Below are 20,539 nucleotides of genomic sequence, written 5' to 3'. Positions count from 1 at the left end.
CATTTGTTCGCCCACTCCTCCAGTCTGTTCAGGTCCCTTTGTAAGTCCTTGCATTTTTCTGCAGTTCTAACCCTGCTACAGAGTTTAGTGTCATCCGCAAATTTTATAATCTCACACTTTGTCCCCGTTTCCAGCTCATTAATAAATACATTGAACAGCAGCGGTCCGAGTACCGAACCCTGCGGAACTCAGCTCGTGACCCTCCTCCAGTCTTAGTAGTGACCGTTCACTCCAACCCTCTGCCTTCTGCCTGCCAACCAGTGTTTAACCCATCTGTGTACCTCCCCTTCCACCCCGTGGTTCCACAGCTTCCTAAGTAGCCGCTCATGGGGTACCTTGTCAAAGGCCTTTTGGAAGTTGAGGTGAATGATGTCTACGGGTTCCCCTTTGTCCAACTGGCTGTTTACCCCCTCAAAGAAGTGCAGTAAGTTTGTTTGGCATGATCTTCCTTTGCAGAAGCCATGTTGGCTCGCTTTCATTAGCCCATTTTTTTCTATGTGCTCACAGATGCTGTCCTTTATCAGTGCTTCTACCATCTTGCCCGGAACTGATGTCAAACTTACTGGCCTGTAGTTTCCTGGGTCTCCTCTCGACCCCTTTTTAAAGATAGGTATAACATTTGCTATCTTCCAGTCCTCCGGGATCTCGTCAGTTTTCAATGACAGGTTGCAAACTCGTTGGAGTATTTCTGCTATCTCATTTCTTAGTTCTTTTAATACCCTAGGATGGATTCGGTCGGGGCCTGGTGATTTGTCGCTTTTCAATCTATCTGTCTGTTGGAGGACATCCTCATGGCTCACCTCTATTTTCGACAGTTTTTCTTCTTGGGTTCTGGTACATTGGATGTATCCTCGCTTGTGAAGACTGACGAGAATAACTTGTTTAACCTATCGCCTACCTCTTTTTCCTCCTTTATCACTCCCTTTCTGTCTCCATCATCCAACGGTCCTACTTCCTCCCTCGCTGGTTGCTTCCCTTTAACATATCTGAAGAACGATTTGAAAATTTTTGCCTCCCTGGCTAGCCTCTCTTCGTATTCCCTTTTCGCTCTCCTTACCACTCGATGACATTCTTTTTGACATTTCCTGTGTTCCTTCCAGTTTGCCCCGGTTTTGTCCTTTTTCCATTTCCGGAACGATTTTTTCTTGTCTCCTATCGCTTTCTTCACTTCATTGGTTATCCATGCTGGGTCTTTTGTTCGGTTTTTTTGCACCCTTTTCTAAATCTGGGGATGTACATATGTTGTGCTTCTTGCACTGTGCCCTTGAATAGGGACCAGGCTTGCTCTACGGTTTCTGCTGTTTCTGAGTTTATTCCTTACCATTGCTCTCATAGCATCATAGTTCCCTTTCTTGAAATTTAACGTTGTCAATGTGGTTCTTTTCCCTTTTGCTGTACCTACTTCTAATTTGTACTGGATCATGTTGTGATCGCTGTTTCCTAGTGGTCCTACTACTTCCACTTCCTTTGCAGGTCCCCCCTAGTCCTTTGAGGATTAGGTCGAGAGTGGCATTCCCTCTCGTTGGTTCCTTGACGAGCTGATCCATAAAGCAGTCCGTCACAGCCTCTAAGAATTCTGTTTCCCTCGCACAGTTCAAGTTTCCAATACTCCAGTCAATCCCAGGGTAGTTAAAATCCCCCATTACTGTCACGTTCCTGAATTTGCCTTCTCGCCTCAGTTCTGCTGCCATTTCTTTGTCGTTTGCTTCCGTTTATCTAGGCGGACGATAGTACAGTCCCAATTTTATGCCAAAGCCATTTCTTCCTGGTAATTTAACCCATAATGACTCCAATCCTTCCGCCTTTGTATCCATATCCACTCCGGCCGAGGGATTCCTCCATCCTTCTTGTGAGTCCTGCATCTTCTATAGAGTTTGTAATCTGGCAGTACTACGTCCAATTGGTTATCCTCATTCCACCATGTTTCCCTGATTCCAAGATGTCTAGGTCCTCTTTTTTGGCTGTGACTTCTAATTCTCCCATTTTGGTTTTCAGGCTCCTTGCATTTGCGTACAAGCAATTTAAGTCCTGGTCTTTTCTTTTCCCTGCTGGTTTTCCTTGTGTTTTGCTTCTCTTGCCATCCCCTATTTGAGCTGCCAGTCCCTGATTTCCACTCCTTTCCTCCTCATGTTTTGGTGCATCTTTTTCGTCAGCAACCTGATTTTTCGATTTCTCCTGTTCTTCTAATTCTATCTGTTTGCCCCTCTTATTGTTCATCAGTTTCTCTTGTTCGTCTTTTGCTTGTTCCAGCATTTTTCCTGCTCAGTATCTTCTTTGGATACTCTTGTCCGAACCGTCGACGACAGGTCGACTGTCGGCTTTCCCCTTTTTCTTAATTTAAAGCTTGCTCTATTCCTCTCTTGACGTTGTTTGCTAGCAGTCTCGTTCCTGCCGTGCTCAGGTGTAGTCAGTCCCTCCTGAAGAGCTTGTTCTTTCCCCAGAAAGTTGTCCAGTTCCTCACAAAGTGGAATCCCTCTTCTTCGCACCATCGCCTCAACTATGGGTTTATTGCTTGTAGCTCTGTCTGCCTCTTCATGTCTGCCCTCGGTACTGGCAGAATCTCTGAGAATGCTATCTTCTGTGTCCTCAGCTTCAGTTTCCTTCCTTTGATCTTGAACTGTTCAGTTAGCATAGTCCTGCTGTAATTTCTCCTGTTGACATCATTTGTTCCAATGTGGATTATCACTGCTGTCTCTTCTGTTTCTGTGCGGTCCAGGATCCTCTCGATTCTGTCGGTGATGTCCTTTGTTCTTGCTCCTGGGAGACAGGTCACTAGCCGATCTTCTCTCCCTCCTGCTACGTGACTGGCCACTTTTCTCAGGATTGAGTCTCCCACTACGACTGCAGATTTCCCCTTCTTCAGCTTCCTCACTGGTCTCAAGTCTGTATCCTCGGTGTGCTTCAGTACTTCTCTTTCAGGGTACCGGCCAGTCTCCGCCCCCTCTGCTTGCTCGATTTCTTCCATGTGTTCCCTCATCCTTGGCGTCTGTTGGTTCCTGTCTTCCATCTGTTGGTCCCTGTCCTCCATCTCATGTGGATGTAACTTCCTCGCTCCAGCGCTGCTGATGATCCTGCTCTTCCACCTGCCTGTAGGCCTCCTCAATGAATCTCTCGAGCTCCCTTACTTGCTCCTCGATGTGGTTCTCTCTTGTGGGGTCTTCAGCTGTCTTGAATGGTGCTTCTAAGATGTGGAGCCCCTCCAGCTCCTGAACCCTGCACTGCAGTCGACCAACTTCCTTCTTCAGGCTTTCCAGTTCCTGACACCGACTACATACGTATGCCTTCCTTCCCGAGGGGAGGTAGTCATACATATGACACTCCATGCAGTACACTGGGAAGCTCCTCCGGGTTCCCGCTGCTTCCATTTCTCTTTCTTCGCAGTCCACTAGATGCTCTCTCCCCTGCCTTTTGCGGGCGTGTGCTTTCTCCTGTGCTTGGCTCTTCCCTGCCTACTTCTTCTGCCGCTTTTTGGGTCAGTTGTCCTCTCTTGGGCCTTTTCCTTGTCCCTGGAGCCTGCTGTTTCTTTATCCTTTCCTGTCTTGTGTGTGTTTTTCTTTGTGTGTGCTCTTGTGCGTATGCTCTCCTTACGTGTGTGCTCGCTTCTTCCTTACCTTCCTGCTGATCTCTGGTGCTCTGGAGTCCTTGGCTGTCTTTGCTCGGCCCTTGCCTTCGCCGCGCACCGAACGGCTGCGCGCTGTTGGCTCCCCCCCCTTTTAAGGGGGAGTCGGGCGCTGACTCGGCTGGTGACACGATGCGGGTGGGCGGAGCTAACTCTCGCCGCTGCCCACTCCTCACCGCTTCCCTGGTTCCTTCCCTCTTTCCTCTCCCGGCTACCTCTCTGCTTTAGCTCACCTCCTCCTGCTCCAAACCGCTGCCTTCTACCTTTCCCATGCGGCTGCTTGTTTCCATAGCAAAGCAGCAGATGAATCCAGAGACTAGTGGGTATAGCTCACATCGACCAGCAGGTGGAGATAGAGAACTGATTAACAGTTGGCCTTAAAGCCTGGTGCTCCTTCTGTTGCTTCAGTTTTGCTCTATCTCCCAGCAGGGGTGGAGCTACCTTTCTAGCTCCTGGTCTCTGGCTGCTGCCGGATAGATTGGATTGGTGTTCCGTTAGGATTCCTCTGTTGAGACTAGTTCTCTTCAGTAGGTTGGGGGTGCCTGGCTGATTGGTGCCGGCTTTAGGAGGTACACCTGGGCCCTCCCAGGTCCCTGCTCCACCCTCCCCTCCGTTGGATAGAGGGGTTCCTTTCCAGGTTGCAGGACTATTGGCTGGCTTCTCCATTCCAGTATAAAAAAAAAAAAAAAAGCCCGTACCCCAGCCAGTCGCACTCCATAATGACGGGGGCTTGGCTCCCTCCGCCCTGCCCTTAGGGGGTCGGCTTTCGGCATTCCGGGCGGAGTGGGCCACAGTCACGTCCGATCAGTGGGTGTTGGACATTGTTCGCGACGGGTACAAATTAGAATTCGCCGCTCCCGTCGTAGATTCTTTCGTGGTGTCCCCGTGCAATGGAGCGGCCAAGGGAGCCGAGGTCCGCAGGACGCTTCAGGTGCTGCTCGATCTGGGGGCGGTGGTACCGGTGCCCCCGGAAGAGGTAGGCAGCGGTATTTATTCCCTGTACTTCATTGTACCAAAGAAGGGGGGGTCCTTCAGACCAGTGCTGGATCTCAAAGGGGTCAACCGATTCCTCAGTGTTCGCCATTTCCGAATGGAAACGGTACGCTCGGTTATTGCGGCGGTAAGACCGGGAGAGTTCCTCACGTCTCTCGATCTCAAGGAAGCGTACCTCCATATTCCGATATGGCCTCCGCATCAGCAGTATCTGCGGTTTGCGATTCTGGGCCAACATTATCAGTTTCGGGCAATGCCCTTTGGCCTGGCGACGGCTCCCCGCACGTTTTCCAAAGTTATGGTGGTGGTAGCCGCTTTTCTCCGCAAGGAAGGGATTCGGGTCCACCCTTACTTGGACGATTGGTTGATCCGCGCCTCATCCCGACAGGAAAGTTTGTCGGTAACGCAGAGAGTAATCTCTCTCCTTCAGTCGTTGGGGTGGCTGGTCAACTTTCCCAAGAGTTTTTTGTCCCCTTCGCAGTCTTTGGTGCACCTGGGGGTGCGGTTCGATACGGCTCTGGGGAAGGTGTTTCTAACCCGAGACCGGGAGGAGAAATTACAGGCTCAAATTCGCCTCCTTCTCGGGTCGGCCAGACCTCGAGTGTGGAATTATGTACAGGTGCTGGGCTCCATGGTGGCGACTCTGGAGGTGGTTCCCTGGGCCCGGAGTCACATGAGGCCCTTACAACAGTCTCTGCTCTCTCGCTGGTCCCCAGCTTCTCTGAACTACAATGTGCGTCTCCCATGGAGTTCTCGAGCAGCTCGCAGTATGCGCTGGTGGCTCCAGGACGTGCATCTTTGGAGGGGCATGCCGTTGGCCACACCGGATTGGGTGGTTGTTACAACGGATGCCAGTCTGCGGGGCTGGGGAGCCCAGTGCATGCAAACGTCGGTGCAGGGAAGGTGGTCCTCCCAGGAGGCTCAATGGCCCATAAACTTGCTGGAATTAAGAGCGATCCGGTTAGCGCTGCGGGCTTTTCAGTCCCTAGTTCAGGGCAAACCGACCAGGATCTTTTCGGACAGTGTCACGGCGGTCGCGTATGTCAATCGTCAGGGGGGCACCAGGAGTCCGCAGTTGGCCGAAGAGGCAAGAATTTTGTTTCGATGGGCAGAGGGGCATGTTCCGCTTCTGTCGGCGGCACACATTGCAGGGCACGAAAACGTGCAAGCGGACTTCCTCAGCAGAAATCTTCTCGATCCGGGCGAATGGCAGTTGTCGGCTCGAGCGTTCGGCCTGCTAGTTCGTCGTTGGGGGTTGCCAGAGATGGATCTCATGGCCTCTTCCCGCAATGTGAAGGTGCCTCGGTTTTTCAGCAGACGCAAGGAAAAGGGATCGGAGGGGGTGGACGCATTGGTTCTCCCGTGGCCTCCGAATTCCCTTCTCTATGTGTTCCCGCCTTGGCCCATGATAGGGCGGGTGTTGCACCGCATCTCTCGCTTTCAGGGCAGAGTAATCCTGGTGGCTCCGGATTGGCCACGGCGGCCGTGGTACGCAGATCTGATGCAGCTGTCGGTAGGCGAGCAGGTAGCGTTCCAGATAACGCCGGACTTACTAACTCAGGGTCCAATATTGATGGCAGATCCGGGCCGCTTTGGTCTTACGGCCTGGCTATTGAAAGGTCAAGGCTAAAAAAGAGGGGCTATTCAGACCGGGTGATTTCCACCCTGCTTAAAGCTAAGAGGATTTCAACGTCAGCCTCCTATGCGAGGGTCTGGAGGAACTTTGAGGCATGGTGCGGAAAACAGGGAATTGCGCCTTTCCATGCTTCTCTGCCGGCTATTCTTGCGTTCCTGCAGGAGGGCGTAGAGAAAGGGTTAGCATATAACTCTTTAAAGGTTCAAGTATCGGCCATTGCCTGTTACAGGGGCCGGGTGGCTCGCTCGGCTCTCGCGTCACAGCCGGACGTGGTCCGTTTCCTCAAGGGGGTTCACCATATCCGTCCGCCGGTAAAGCGTATTTGTCCCTCTTGGAACCTGAAGCTCGTCCTTGGAAAGTTGCAGGGGGCGCCTTTTGAGCCCCTGTCAGCGGCCACTTTGAAAGATGTCACACTGAAAACAGTTTTTTTGGTGGCGATGGCTTCAGCGAGGCGAGTTTCGGAACTGCAGGCGCTTTCTTGCAGAGAACCCTTTTTGCGCTTTTCGGAGTCTGGGGTGACGGTGCGTACGGTGCCGTCCTTCCTGCCTAAGGTTATTTCGTCCTTTCATGTGAACCAGAGTTTGTTCCTTCCATCCTTCCGGAAGGAGGATTGGGGGAAACGGTTTTTGTCTTTACGGCTACTGGATGTACGCCGTATGCTTCTCCATTATTTGGGAGTAACGAATGATTTTCGCCGGTCGGACCATCTCTTTGTCGCGTTCGCGGGTAAAAACAAAGGGATGGCGGCGTCTAAAGCGTCCATTGCGCGTTGGGTCAAGGACACTATTGCTTCGGCGTATGTGTTGTCAGGAAAGAAGGTACCGGAGCACCTTCATGCTCATTCCACTCGGGCTTTGGCTACATCTTGGGCGGAGTCTGGGGGGATGGCTTTAGAGGAGATTTGCCGGGCGGCCACTTGGTCGTCGGGAAATACTTTTTCAAAGCATTATCGGTTAGATGTAGCGGCCCGTTCAGAGGCGAGTTTTGGCGCTGCAGTGCTGACAGAGGCGGCATTGGCGTCCCACCCAGTTTGAGTTTGCTTTGCTACATCCCACTAGTCTCTGGATTCATCTGCTGCTTTGCTATGGAAGGTAAAATTATGGTCATACCTGTTAATTTTCTTTCCTTTAGAAGCAGCAGATGAATCCAGAGCCCCTCCCCAAGTGCACGGTCGGTGTGGAGGGTGTTTAGTTCATTGTTTAGTTGGGGCTATGGTTGGTAAGTGTATTATTTCATTGCTGAAAAAAAAAAAAAAAAAAAAAAAGGGATAAGAAGAAGAGAGAGACACATTTTCTACTGGAATGGAGTTTTCTGGTTGCTCATTCTCCTATCGGGATGCTTGGGCAAAGTGCATAACTGAAGCAACAGAAGGAGCACCAGGCTTTAAGGCCAACTGTTAATTAGTTCTCTATCTCCACCTGCTGGTCGATGTGAGCTATACCCACTAGTCTCTGGATTCATCTGCTGCTTCTAAAGGAAAGAAAATTAACAGGTATGACCATAATTTTACCATGTTTTTCGTGCCGTGGCTCCCTCCTCTTAAGGGGGGTATGGGTGGGCGGAGCTAACTCTCGTCGCTGCCCGCTCCTCGCCGCTGCCCTGATTACTTCCCTGTTTCCTCTCCCGGCTACCTCTCTGCTTTAGCTCACCTCCTCCTGCTCCAAACCGCTGCCTTCTACTGGCCTTAATTCTCAATCTTTGGAGTTGCTCTCTAAGCATCAAACACACCAACAGCTAGGAGGTCATTTTTAAGGGTGTTTTTTTTTTTTTTTGTTTGTTTGTTTTTTAATTTTTCCATATAAGGATCCTCTGTTTTTAAATCACATATTTTCTATTGTGGATGTAAATAGTAAGGCCCGGATTCTATATAGGACGCCTGGGATGGGCATCCTATACAGAATGGGGCCTATGCTCACCCAAAATAAACCCGATTCTGTAACCGACGTCCGTGTTACAGACATCAGTGACAGAACCAGGTTACTGTAGATGTGGTCGCAATACTTATTGCGGCAAAGGATCTCCCTGCTGCGATAAGTATAGCGGCAACAGCTACCCGTCCTCCTCCCTGAACGATTGCGGCAGGAGAGAGCCCAACCCCTCCTGCTCGAAGACCGCCTACCCACCCCACGTACGATCACGGCAGGAAGGAGCCCAACCCCTCCAATGAACCCCCACCCCAATGATTGCCTGCAGGAGGGTGCCCAACCCTTCCTGCCGGACCCCCTCAACGAACCCCCCACCCCTCCTGGAAGATCGCTGGCAGGAGGGTGCTATCCTCTGAGTTAGGGCAACTTCTTACCTCTCTGGGACTCCTTCTCAGATACTTTAGCCCAGCCAGCACTTTAGAGGACTCTTACACTTAGAGCCTTACTCCAGGAAATCTCTGCACTCGGGATCTCTCTCATACAGAGTTCTGGATTCAAGGCCTCCCTGATCTGATCTACTCTGCTCCAGGGCATTTAAGCCCCAGCCTGAACCCTACCCCTCTGACATGGCAGGTCAGTGTCATCTGCTGTAAGGTGGCTAAATTGCAACCTAGGTGAGGGAGTATTCTTAGGGAGATCTGCTGCTATACCAGTCATTCCCAACAATTGCCTTCCTTTTGGTTTATTTTGATGTTGTTTGGTAATCTGTTCCCTCGTGGTTTTGCTTAATTAGTGACTGCAGTATCATTTGAACTTCCTTTTATGTCCAATCAGCAGGAGCAGGACTGGAAAGCAGAACAGGACTAGTACCATCACCTGGTCCTAAAGCAAGACATAGTAACATAGTAGATGACGGCAGATAAAGACCCGAATGGTCCATCCAGTCTGCCCAACCTGATTCAATTTAAATTTATTTTTATTTTTATTTTTTTCCTTCTTAGCTATTTCTGGGTAAGAATCCAAAGCTTTACCCGGTACTGTGCTTGGGTTCCAACTGCCGAAATCTGTTAAGACTTACTTCAGCCCATCTATACCCTCCCAGCCATTGAAGCCCTCCCCAGCCCATCCTCCCCCAAACGGCCATATACAGACACAGACCGTGCAAGTCTGCCCAGTACTGGCCTAGTTCAATATTTAATATTATTTTCTGATTCTAAATCTTCTGTGTTCATCCCACGCTTCTTTGAACTCAGTCACAGTTTTACGCTCCACCACCTCTCTCGGGAGCGCATTCCAGGCATCCACTACCCTCTCCGTAAAGTAGAATTTCCTAACATTGCCCCTCAACCTCAAATTATGTCCTCTGGTTTTACCATTTTCCTTTCTCTGGAAAAGATTTTGTTCTACGTTAATACCCTTCAAGTATTTGAACATCTGAATCATATCTCCCCTGTCTCTCCTTTCCTCTAGGGCAGTGGTTCTTAACCTGGGTTCGACCGAACCCCAAGGGTTCGGTGAGTCAGTCTCGCGGGTCGGCGGAGGTCAAAACACACCTCCGACTCATATAGTGCTTCGGTCACGTTCAATCATCTATCAGTTATTCAGTGATTTTGATCAAGACTGATCGTGTTCTCGGTTTCTTGATCTATCAATCTGTAACTAACTCCTTATATACATCAATCAATTCCTGATCAAAATTTGTGATTTAACTGATAGATGATTGAACGTGACCGAAGCGCTTATGATTCATGATGATATGCCCCGCTTGTCCATAATTGGCTGCAGGTGATCACGCAACATCGCTTGGCCTATCTGTGCTGCCGGGGATTTGATGCGCACAGTAGTCGAATTGTAACTGTTGTGATGGTACGTCGTGTGATATCTATCTTAATATTTTAATCCCTTACTAACTATGTCGAGCAAAATGCGAAAGTGGTCGGACGAATATGTATAATATGGATTCACATTATAACGGAACGTGATGGGAGTCAGCGTCCTAATTGCATGATTTGCAATGCCAAGTTGAGTAATTCTAGTCTAGCTCCGGCAAAACTAAGGGAAGACTTCCTTAAGCTGCATGGAGATGGAAAATACAAGAACACAACGCTCGCTGAATTCAAAGTGAAGAGAGCAAGATTCGATGAAAAGGCTACTTACTCTGCCTGTTCTCGGCTTTGTACTCATCAACAAACCGATCCTCACAGCATCGTACGAAGTTGCTTACCTGATCGCAAAGCAGGGCAAACCACACACCATTGGTGAAACACTCATAAAACCAGCTGTGTTGAAGATGGCAAATATAATGCTGGGAAAAGCGGCTGAAGTTCAGTTATCTGAAATTCCTCTTTCAAATGACATCATCAGCAACAGAATAGAGGACATGAGCAAAGACATCTTGGCTCGAGTAGTTGCAGATCTGATTTCAAGCCCAGCAAAATTCAGCCTTCAACTCGACGAGACCACAGACGTTTCCAATCTAAGCCAGCTTGCAGTATTCGTGCGCTATGTGAAAGACGACGTGATAAAGGAAGATTTTTTATTTTGTAAGCCTCTTACAACAACAACTAAGGCAACTGATGTGAAGAAACTTGTGGATGACTTCTTCAAAGACAACAATCTTTCGTGGGATATGGTTTCTGCAGTTTGTTCGGACGGAGCTCCAGCCATACTCGGAAGAAAGTCCGGTTTTGGTGCGCTAGTGAATGCCGATGCACCACACATCATTGTTACGCATTGCATTCTGCACAGGCATGCGTTGGCAACAAAAACCTTGCCTCCAAAACTGGCAGAAGTTTTAAAAATTGTTGTGGAATGCGTGAACTATGTGCGAAATAATGCTCTGAAGCACCGCATCTTCAAGGAGCTGTGTAAAGAAATGGGATCTGAATTCGAGGTACTTCTGTACCATTCTAACGTTCGGTGGTTATCCCGAGGACAGGTGCTGAATCGTGTTTTTGCCATGCGTGTGGAATTAGCTCTGTTTTTGCAAGAGCAGCAACATTGTCATGCAGATTGCTTCAAAATTTCTGAGTTCATTCTCATTTTAGCGTACATGGCTGATATCTTTGCAGCTCTCAATCATCTCAATAAGCAGATGCAGGGTGGTGGAGTCAACATCATCGAAGCGGAAGAAAACCTGAAAGCTTTTCAAAAAAAGCTACCATTATGGAAACGACAAACAGAAAACGATAACTTCGCAAACTTTCCCCTGCTAGACAACTGTGTAAGTAAGAACATAAGAACATAAGAACTGCCTTCTCCGGATCAGACCTTCGGTCCATCAAGTCCGGCGATCCGCACACGCGGAGGCCCTGCCAGGTGTACACCTGGCGTAATTTATAGTCCATCAAATCCTTATATGCCTCTCTTAAGGAGATATGCATCTAGTTTGCTCTTGAAGCCTAGGATGGTCGATTCTGTCATAATCTCCTCTGGGAGAGCATTCCAGGTGTCAACCACTCTCTGAGTAAAGCAGAACTTCCTGACATTAGTCCTGAACCTGTCCCCCCTCAGCTTCATTACATGTCCTCTAGTCCGTGTCAAATTGGACAATGTAAATAATCTTCTCTGCTCTATTTTGTCGATTCCTTTCAGTATTTTGAAGGTCTCGATCATATCCCCACGCAGTCTCCTTTTCTCAAGGGAGAACAATCCTAGTGTTATAAGTCTGTCCTCGTATTCCAGTTTCTCCATACCCTTCACCAGTTTTGTTGCTCGTCTCTGCACCCTCTCCAGCAGCTTTATATCCTTCTTTAGGTAGGGGGACCAATGTTGGACACAGTATTCCAAGTGTGGTCTGACCATTGCCCTATAAAGCGGCATTATAACTTTCTCTGATCTACTCGAGATTCCTTTCTTTATCATGCCCAACATTCTATTTGCCTTCTTTGCCGCTGCCGCGCATTGTGCCGACGGCTTCAGGGTCCTATCTATCAGTACACCCAGGTCCTTTTCTTGTTCACTCTTCCCCAGAGTTGCACCTGACATTGTATACTCGTATTCCTTATTTTTATTGCCTAAATGCATTACCTTGCATTTCTCCACATTGAACTTCATCTGCCATTTCTCCGCCCATGTTTCTAACCGACACAAGTCGCTCTGGAGTTTCTCTCGATCCTCCTGCGATCTGATTGCCCGGCATAGTTTTGTATCGTCTGCAAACTTGATGATCTCACTGGATGTTCCTTCCTCCAGGTCATTGATATAAATATTAAAAAGGATCGGCCCAAGTACCGAGCCCTGGGGTACACCACTAGTCACTTTCTCCCAGTCGGAGAACTTCCCATTTATGCCCACTCTCTGCTTTCGGTTTTCCAGCCATTTGCCTATCCATCTTTGTATATCCCCCTCTATGCCATGACTTTGTAGTTTCCTGAGAAGTCTTTCGTGTGGAACTTTGTCGAACGCTTTCTGGAAGTCCAAGTATATTATGTCCACCGGCTTCCCACTATCAATTTGCTCGTTCACGGTCTCGAAAAATTGGAGTAAATTAGTCAAACATGATTTCCCTTTCCTGAATCCATGTTGACTGGGTTTCATCAAGTCGTATGCGTCCAAGTGCCGGACTATGCTATCCTTGATCAGTGCTTCAACCATCTTGCCAGGGACAGACGTAAGACTAACAGGTCTATAGTTGCCCGGTTCCCCTCTCGATCCTTTTTTGAAAATTGGGGTGACGTTCGCTATCCTCCAGTCGTCCGGTATCTGTCCAGTTCTGATTGTCAGGTTTGCAAGTTTTTGCAATAACTCTCCGATTTCAAACTTCAATTCCTTTAAGACTCTCGGATGAATCCCATCCGGTCCAGGGGATTTGTCACTTTTAAGTTTGTCGATCTGATAGTATATCTGGTCTAAGTCCACTTCAACTGTGGTGAGGCTGTCTTCTATTTCTCCTGCAAACACTTTCTCCGCTTCAGGTATTGTTGAGGTGTCCTCCTTCGTAAAGACGGACGCAAAGAAGGAATTTAGTTTGTCTGCGATTTGTTTATCTTCCTTGATGTACCCTTTTCTTCCCTGGTCGTCCAGGGGTCCCACTGCCTCTTTTGCAGGTTTTTTCCCTTTCACGTATCTAAAGAAGGGCTTGAAGTTTTTGGCCTCCTGGGCTATTTTTTCCTCATATTCCTGTTTTGCATCCCTCACCGCCTTGTGACATTTCTTCTGATCATCTTTATGTTTGTTCCAGGCTTCGGTTGTCTTTATGCATTTCCATTTTTTGAAAGAGTCCTTCTTTTCTTTTATGGCTTCCTTCACCTGTATGGTAAGCCATGCCGGTTCTCTTTTGCTCTTTGTTCTCCGATCTTTGGAAATCCTCGGAATGTAGAGATCTTGTGCTTCTGTGATAGTATTTTTCAGTAGGGTCCATGCCTGATCAACCGTTTCAAGTTTGTCCACCATCTTCTCGAGTCGTTTTTCTACCATGGCTCTCATGCTATCGTATTTATCGAAGATGAATCTGGAATCGGAAACATTTCTGTACCCGCGGAACTGAAGCAAATTATTGCCACGCACTTAGATGAGCTTGCAAAGTCTCTCAACTGATACTTCCCTACAAGAGTCATATCCAGCATGGGTGAGACAGCCGTTCACGTTTAGTGTTGAGACAACAGATGTTGTGAAAATGACATGAGAGTGGCACTTGCCAAGGTAAAGCCGTTCATTTCTGAACTGGTCTCTGAGAGGCAACAGCAGAAGTCACACTGATTTGCAGTAAATTTCATTATTATGTTATTATTACTCGAAATATAGGAGAACTTTTTTGTTTTCAAAATTGATATTATTTTTTCCCTCACTGTATACCTATGTTTTGAATTTGTAAAAATCATATTTTATTTTTCCAATAAAGAAGGATTTGGTGAACACGCATATGAAACTAGTGGGGTTCAGTACCTCCAACAAGGTTAAGAACCACTGCTCTAGGGTATACATATTCAGGGCTTCCAGTCTCTCCTCATATGTCTTCTGGCGCAAGCCTCCTATCATTTTCATCGCCCTCATCTGGATCACCTCAAGTCTTCTTACGTCTTTCGCCAGATACGGTCTCCAAAACTGAACACAATACTCCAAGTGGGGCCTCACCAATGACCTGTACAGGGGCATCAACACCTACTTCCTTCTACTGACTACGCCTCTCTTTATACAGCCCAGCATCCTTCTAGCAGCAGCCACTGCCTTGTCACACTGTTTTTTCGCCTTTAGATCTTCAGACACTATAACCCCAAGGTCCCTCTCCCCATCCGTGCATATCAGCTTCTCTCCTCCCAGCATATACGGTTCCTTCCTATTATTAATCCCCAAATGCATTACTCTGCATTTCTTTGCATTGAATTTTAGTTGCCAGGCATTAGACCATTCCTCTAACTTTTGCAGATCCTTTTTCATATTTTCCACTCCCTCTTTGGTGTCTACTCTGTTACAAATCTTGGTATCATCTGCAAAAAGGCACACTTTTCCTTCTAACCCTTCAGCAATGTCATTCACAAACATATTGAACAGGATTGGCCCCAGCACCAAACCCTGAGGGACTCCACTAGTCACCTTTCCTTCCTTCGAGCGACTTCTATTAACCACCACCCTTTGGCGTCTGTCCGACAGCCAGTTTCTGACCCAGTTCACCACTTTGGGTCCTAACTTCAGCCCTTCAAGTTTGTTCAACAGTCTTCTATGAGGAACTGTATCAAAGGCTTTGCTGAAATCCAAGTAAATTACATCTAGCATATGTCCTTTCTCGAATGCTTGAGGCCTTCAGTATTTGTCACCCTAATTAACTGCTTGTTGCATGTGACAAAATACGTGCTTGTTGATTGCTGACCTCTCCTTTTTCTCCTCTGCTTTCTTCTTCACCTTTTCTTTTGACTACTGGCATTCCTTTCCCTTTTCTAACCTAGACAGTAAACTGCTTTGAGCAACCCGCATGAGGCAGTATACCAAGTACTCACTAAACAAATTAGTCTATTTTTTTAAGTTTACAGAATCTGATTTGGGAGAGGGTCTCCTGAATTTTCAGTAACTGGCAGATTTAATAAAGCATGTTCATGTTTGTTAATTTCTGTATGCCTTTTTCATTGCAGTGAAAAAGAGTTTTATTGGGCAGACCAAATCTTTCTTTGGTCCCTTGGAACTGGTGGAGAAACTCTGTCCAGAAGCTGCAGATTTAGCAACCAGTGTTAAAAGTTTGCCTGAATTAAAGTAAGTGTAAAAGGACAATTTGTCCTAATGTAGATGCTAGAGAATTGTATAGGAACAATATGAATTCATTTGGGTATCACTCCAGCATTTTGGGCCTCCATTTCATGTATAACGACTGTTGTGAAAGGTTGATTGGAAGATAGTTTACCGTATTTTTCACTCCATAAGACACATTTTTCCACCCCCAAAAAGGGGGTGGAAAAGTGGGTGTGTCTTATGGAGCGAATACACCTCCCCCCAGTACCTTTTTTAACTGGCAGTAGGCCTTTCTCATTGCAGAGCGACGCATAATGCAGGAGCGTGACCTTTGCGCCTCCTGCTTGGTCCCGCACAGCTCCGAGATTGGCTGCAGTTAGTTCGGCTTACCCTTAGTTCCACCGCAGCTGTGGAGTGCAGTGGCAGGAGGAAGCGGGTGCTGGTTAGGCTGCTGAAGAGTGGTGGGGGCAGGGAGTGTCCTGCTCAGAATGCGAGCGAGCACCAGGCCCAGGAGCTGCTGCTTCTCCTGCAGAATGTGAGCGCTTCGCCCGCCCTCTGTCTTCCCTCTGGCCTAGGAACATCGTATGCACCCGGCTGACCCTGCCATTGGGAGAACTGCGGAGGCCCAGCCAGGAGCCAGAGAGGGCTGCGGAGTTGGAGCTTGTGGCTTCTGGCTTCATTAGTGTTTGCTGTTAAACCAGTTTAGGCTTCCTCCCTCTTTTATGTCGATTTCATGAGGCTTTTAGTGGCGCTAGCTGAGTGTTTATACCAGTACACACCTTCTCTTATTTAGAAGTGCATTTAACCTCTTATGTGGAAAAAAATTGACCCCGTTGGTTTTCTGAAGAGATAGAATAAGAGTTGTACGTCCAAAACAATTACTAGTCTCTGTATGGTGTGAGGCACAATCTTATCCTTTTAAACCAAGCAATAAGGTCTGGACAAGTTCATGGAGGAAAAATTCATAGTCTGTTATTAAGACAGGCATGGGGAAAAGCCATTGCTTGCCTTTGGGAATGGTAGCATGGAATCTTGTTAGTCTTTGGGTTTTTGCCAGGTACTGGTGACCTGGATTGGCCACTGTGGAAAGAGGAGACTGGGCTAGATAGACCATTGGTCTGACACAGTAAAGCTATTCTTAAGTTCAGTGCCCCTTTTAATGTACTTTCGTATCATTATGCTTCAGTCCAATAAACAGGCTCACCAGATGCACCTATGTATAGAGCCCACATTTCTGTTTAAAATCCTGTGTTTTGGGGTAGCCACTGAACTGGTGTAGAGCCTGCATTTCTGTTTAAAAATCCTGGGTTTTGGGGTAGCCACTGAACTGGTGTAGAGCCTGCATTTCTGTTTAAAAATCCTGGGTTTTGGGGTAGCCACTGAACTGGTGTACAGTCTGCATTTCTGTTTAAAAATCCTGGGTTTTGGGGTAGCCACTGAACTGGTGTAGAGCCTGCATTTCTGACCTCCAGGGCAAGACAAATGATGGGGTGTATCCACAGAGATTTCGTCAGCAGGAGACCTGAAGTTATGATGCCGTTGTACAGAGCCATGGTGAGGCCTCACTTGGAGTACTGTGTTCAGTTTTGGAGACCACACTACCGAAAGGACGTGCTGAGGATCGAGTCGGTTCAGCGAACGGCCACCAGGATGGTCTTGGGGCTCAAGGATCTCATGTATGAAGAAAGATTAAAAAAATTGCGGCTGTACTCACTTGAGGAAAGAAGAGAACGGGGAGATATGATTGAAACATATAAGTACATCACGGGACGCATCGAGTCAGAAGATGATATCTTCTGGCTCATGGGACTCTCGACCACCAGAGGGCATCCGCTGAAAATCAGGGGAGGGAAGTTTCATGGCGACTCCAGGAAGTACTTCTTCACCGAAAGAGTAGTGGATCATTGGAACAGACTCCCACTCCAGGTGATAAAGGCCAGCAGTGTGACAGATTTTAAGAGAAAATGGGATACTCACGTGGGATCTTTAAGGGAGTAAATTCAAGGGAGGGGATACTTGGAATGGGCAGATTTGGTGGGCTATAGCCCTTTTCTGCTGCTTTTTTCTATGTTTCTAGTTTTCAGCCATTGTGTTTGCTGATTAGGTGGAGAAGGGAGGGGCTCTGATTTACTACTAAAGTTAACTGCATTATCTTTGGGACAGTGCTGTGAACAAGTCTGCCCTGTGAACTTCTAAAAGCTAAGTTACTCAGCATTTCATATTCTGCTCTTTTCGCTGTTTTTCAGCATTATATCTGCTTAATTTCTCTCCTCCTCCTCCTTGTTTCTTACTTAAAAAAAGCAAAAAAATAAACCCTTCTCTTTCCTCTGTTAAATCTTATTTCCTCTTCCTCTTCATAGGAATAAGGGTAAGACTTATAGTCCCACCCACCCCAGGGACCACTGTTCATATATAGAGACCCAAATAATCAGGACTACTCAAATCAAATCACTTCACAACCAATCAAGATGATCTTTATATTATGCAAACACTGTGGTGCTTTAATTCCAAGACACACTATTTGGAGGCTTAAGGTTTGCCCTATCTGTCTTCAACTTGCTAGTATTAAGGAGGAGCTCTGCAAACTTAAACAGGAATTGAATACAATTAAAACAGCTTCCATCACTCCACAAAATCATACCAACTTACCACCTCTACCTCAAAGTATAAAACAGCCCAGGAATAAATGGGTCACAGTAGGCTCAGGAAGACTGCGACATGTAACACAGAAACATCCACCTTCACAAATATTACCTCTACAGAATTCCTTTGCTCCACTAGTTCATTGCGATACTCAAGAAAACAGAAGGGAGGTGGAACTGGAACCAATGAAGGTAACTCGAGAATACTGAGAGAGGTGCTGGGATGTATTACAGGTATAGAAAGCTAACCAGGTAATAAGTATAGAAACCCAATCAGGTCGTGCATGTGCAAGACTGGAGGGTTAGGACTTTGATGGGAAGCTAGGACTTAAATGGGAAACCAGGGTGGCAAGGGGACCCCTTCTGGGGATTCAGACAGGTCTTGACCTGTTTGGGCCGCTGCGGGAGCGGACTGCTGGGCAGGATGGACCTGTGGTCTGACCCGGCGGAGGCACTGCTTATGTTCTTATGAGAACAAGTGCACCCTAAGCACAAATAAAAAAGCCAAAAACAGAAAACTATTACTGTTGGGGGATTCCATCATCAGTGGCATTAACCTTGGAACACAAGGCGAGGAGACCAAAATAGTGAAATGTCTTCCAGGATCCTCAGCTACCAGGAGTTCCAGGCAAATACTGACTATAATTAAGGAAGAAACTAAGGATTTTAACACTGATGTTATCCATCTGGGAACAAATGACCTGGCCAACAACACCACACTTGCAGCACAGAAAGCTTTTCGGGAGCTTGGTGAGGGCTTGAAACCTTTTGTAAACATTACATTACATTACATTACATTAGGGACTTCTATTCCGCCTATAACTTGCAGTTCAAGGCAGATTACAAAAGAGCTAACTGGACATTTCCAGTGAAGTTACAACAGTTTTGGGGTTTTTTGTTTTTTTTTGGTTACAAGGGAAGAGAGGTACCTGGATTAATTCTGGAAGAACTTGCAAATTGGATATTAAATTGACTGTACGTTACTGTGTGATATAACAAATAGATTACAGTTAGAGTACAAATAAGATTACGTAACATTTCAGGGATCTGAATACTTGGTTGGTGTTTTGGGGAGGAAGAGATTATTTAAGTGGAGGTTTTGGGGGAGAATTTATCTAGGAGGAGGGGGAAGGGTTGGGTTAAGATATCTGGATAAATTTTTTGAAAAGTAAGGTTTTGATTTCTTTTCAAAAAGTTTTGAAGTCACCCGTTGCCGTCAACAGGTTGGAGATGGAGTGGTTAAGTTTTGCTGCTTGCGTCGCCAGAAGGTTATCAAACATCTTTTTGCGCTGAGTGCCCTTGAGTGGAGGGAAGGCAAAAGGGTTCGGAGTTCCTCTTTGTCTTGAGGTGAGGATCTGGTTTAGGCGGTTGTTTAGATAGGGGGGGGCGGAGCCGTTTAATGCTTTGAATAATATACAGTAGAATTTGAATTGAATTCGTGCTTGCATAGGCAGCCAGTGAGAGTCTAGGAAGGCAGTTGTAATATGATCATATTTTCTCAGAGAGTAGATCAGTCTGAGGGCAGTGTTTTGTATAGTCTGAAGTTGTTTTATCATGCTGGCAGGACAAGGTAGATAGAGGGAATTGCAATAGTCCAGTAGACCTAAGACTAGGGATTGGACAATTAGCCTGAATTGTGCTGGGTCGAAGAATTTTCTTATTTTACGTAGATTTCTCATAATTAAAAAAGTTTTCTGGGATGTTTTATTGATTTGGGACTGCATTGTGCAGCATCTGTCTATCGTTATTCCTAGGAGTTTGAGTTCGGGCTGTATTGGGTATTTGGTGTTTTTAATTTTCAGTTCTGTAATGGTGGGAGATTTGGCCTTTTCGAGCAGAAGTAATTTTGTTTTATCTGAGTTTAGTTTCAGTTTGTGGTCTATCATCCATTTTTCCACTACATCTAGGGTTATTTCCAGTTTTGCTGTAGTGGTGGGCTCTGATGGGTCGAAGGAGAGGAGTATGGTGATGCCGTCTGCGTAGCTGAAGGATGTAACATTTAAGTTATCTAAAGTGGCTTCAAGGGAGGAAATAAGCACTTTAGCTTTTTCTGAAATACTGCCTGCATATGGAAAGGGAGAGCAAAGAGTGAAAAATACAGAGGACTTTAATAGATGGCTCAAAGCCTGGTGTCATCAAGAAGATTTTAGGTATATAGGAGATGGGGGACATACATGGAAGGTCAAGAAGCTATATTGCACTGATAGGCTACATATTACATAAGAACATATAAGAAATGCCTCTGCTGGGTCAGACCCGAGGTCCATCGTGTCCAGCAGTCCGCTCACGCGGTGGCCAACAGGTCCAGGACCTGTGCAGTAATCTTCTATCTATACCCCTCTATCCCCATTTCCAGTAGGAATTTGTCCAATCCTTTCTTGAACCCCAGTACCATACTCTGCCCTATTACGTCCTCTGGAAGCGCATTCCAGGTGTCCACCACACGTTGGGTAAAGAAGAACTTACTATCAACTTTTCCGAATGCCCTCTTGTTCTTTTATTACTAGAAAGTTTGAAGAATCTGTCCCTCTTTACTCTCTCTATGCCCTTCATGATCCTATAAGTCTCTATCATATCTCCTCTAAGTCTCCTCTTCTCCAGGAAAAAGAGACCCAGCTTCTCC

General features: G+C 46.8%; 1 protein-coding gene across 19 annotated transcripts in view; it reads left to right on the top strand.

The window, feature by feature from the left end:
- RUFY1 (RUN and FYVE domain containing 1) overlaps window positions 1-20,539 on the top strand; it is a 278,993-nt gene that overhangs the window by 12,463 nt on the left and 245,991 nt on the right. For all 19 annotated transcript variants that reach the window (XR_004537446.1, XR_004537447.1, XR_004537444.1 and 16 more), the window contains one exon: window positions 15,181-15,298. Coding sequence is in view for 14 of the 19 variants with exons in the window: in XM_033926870.1 (XP_033782761.1) it covers window positions 15,181-15,298 (118 nt within the window). In the remaining 5 variants the exon portion in view is untranslated. The remainder of the gene's footprint in view (window positions 1-15,180; window positions 15,299-20,539) is intronic.

This window comes from Geotrypetes seraphini, chromosome 18, assembly GCF_902459505.1.
Source record: "Geotrypetes seraphini chromosome 18, aGeoSer1.1, whole genome shotgun sequence".
NCBI classification, from domain to species: Eukaryota; Metazoa; Chordata; class Amphibia; order Gymnophiona; family Dermophiidae; genus Geotrypetes; species Geotrypetes seraphini.
This window is presented reverse-complemented; position numbering and strand designations above follow the sequence as displayed.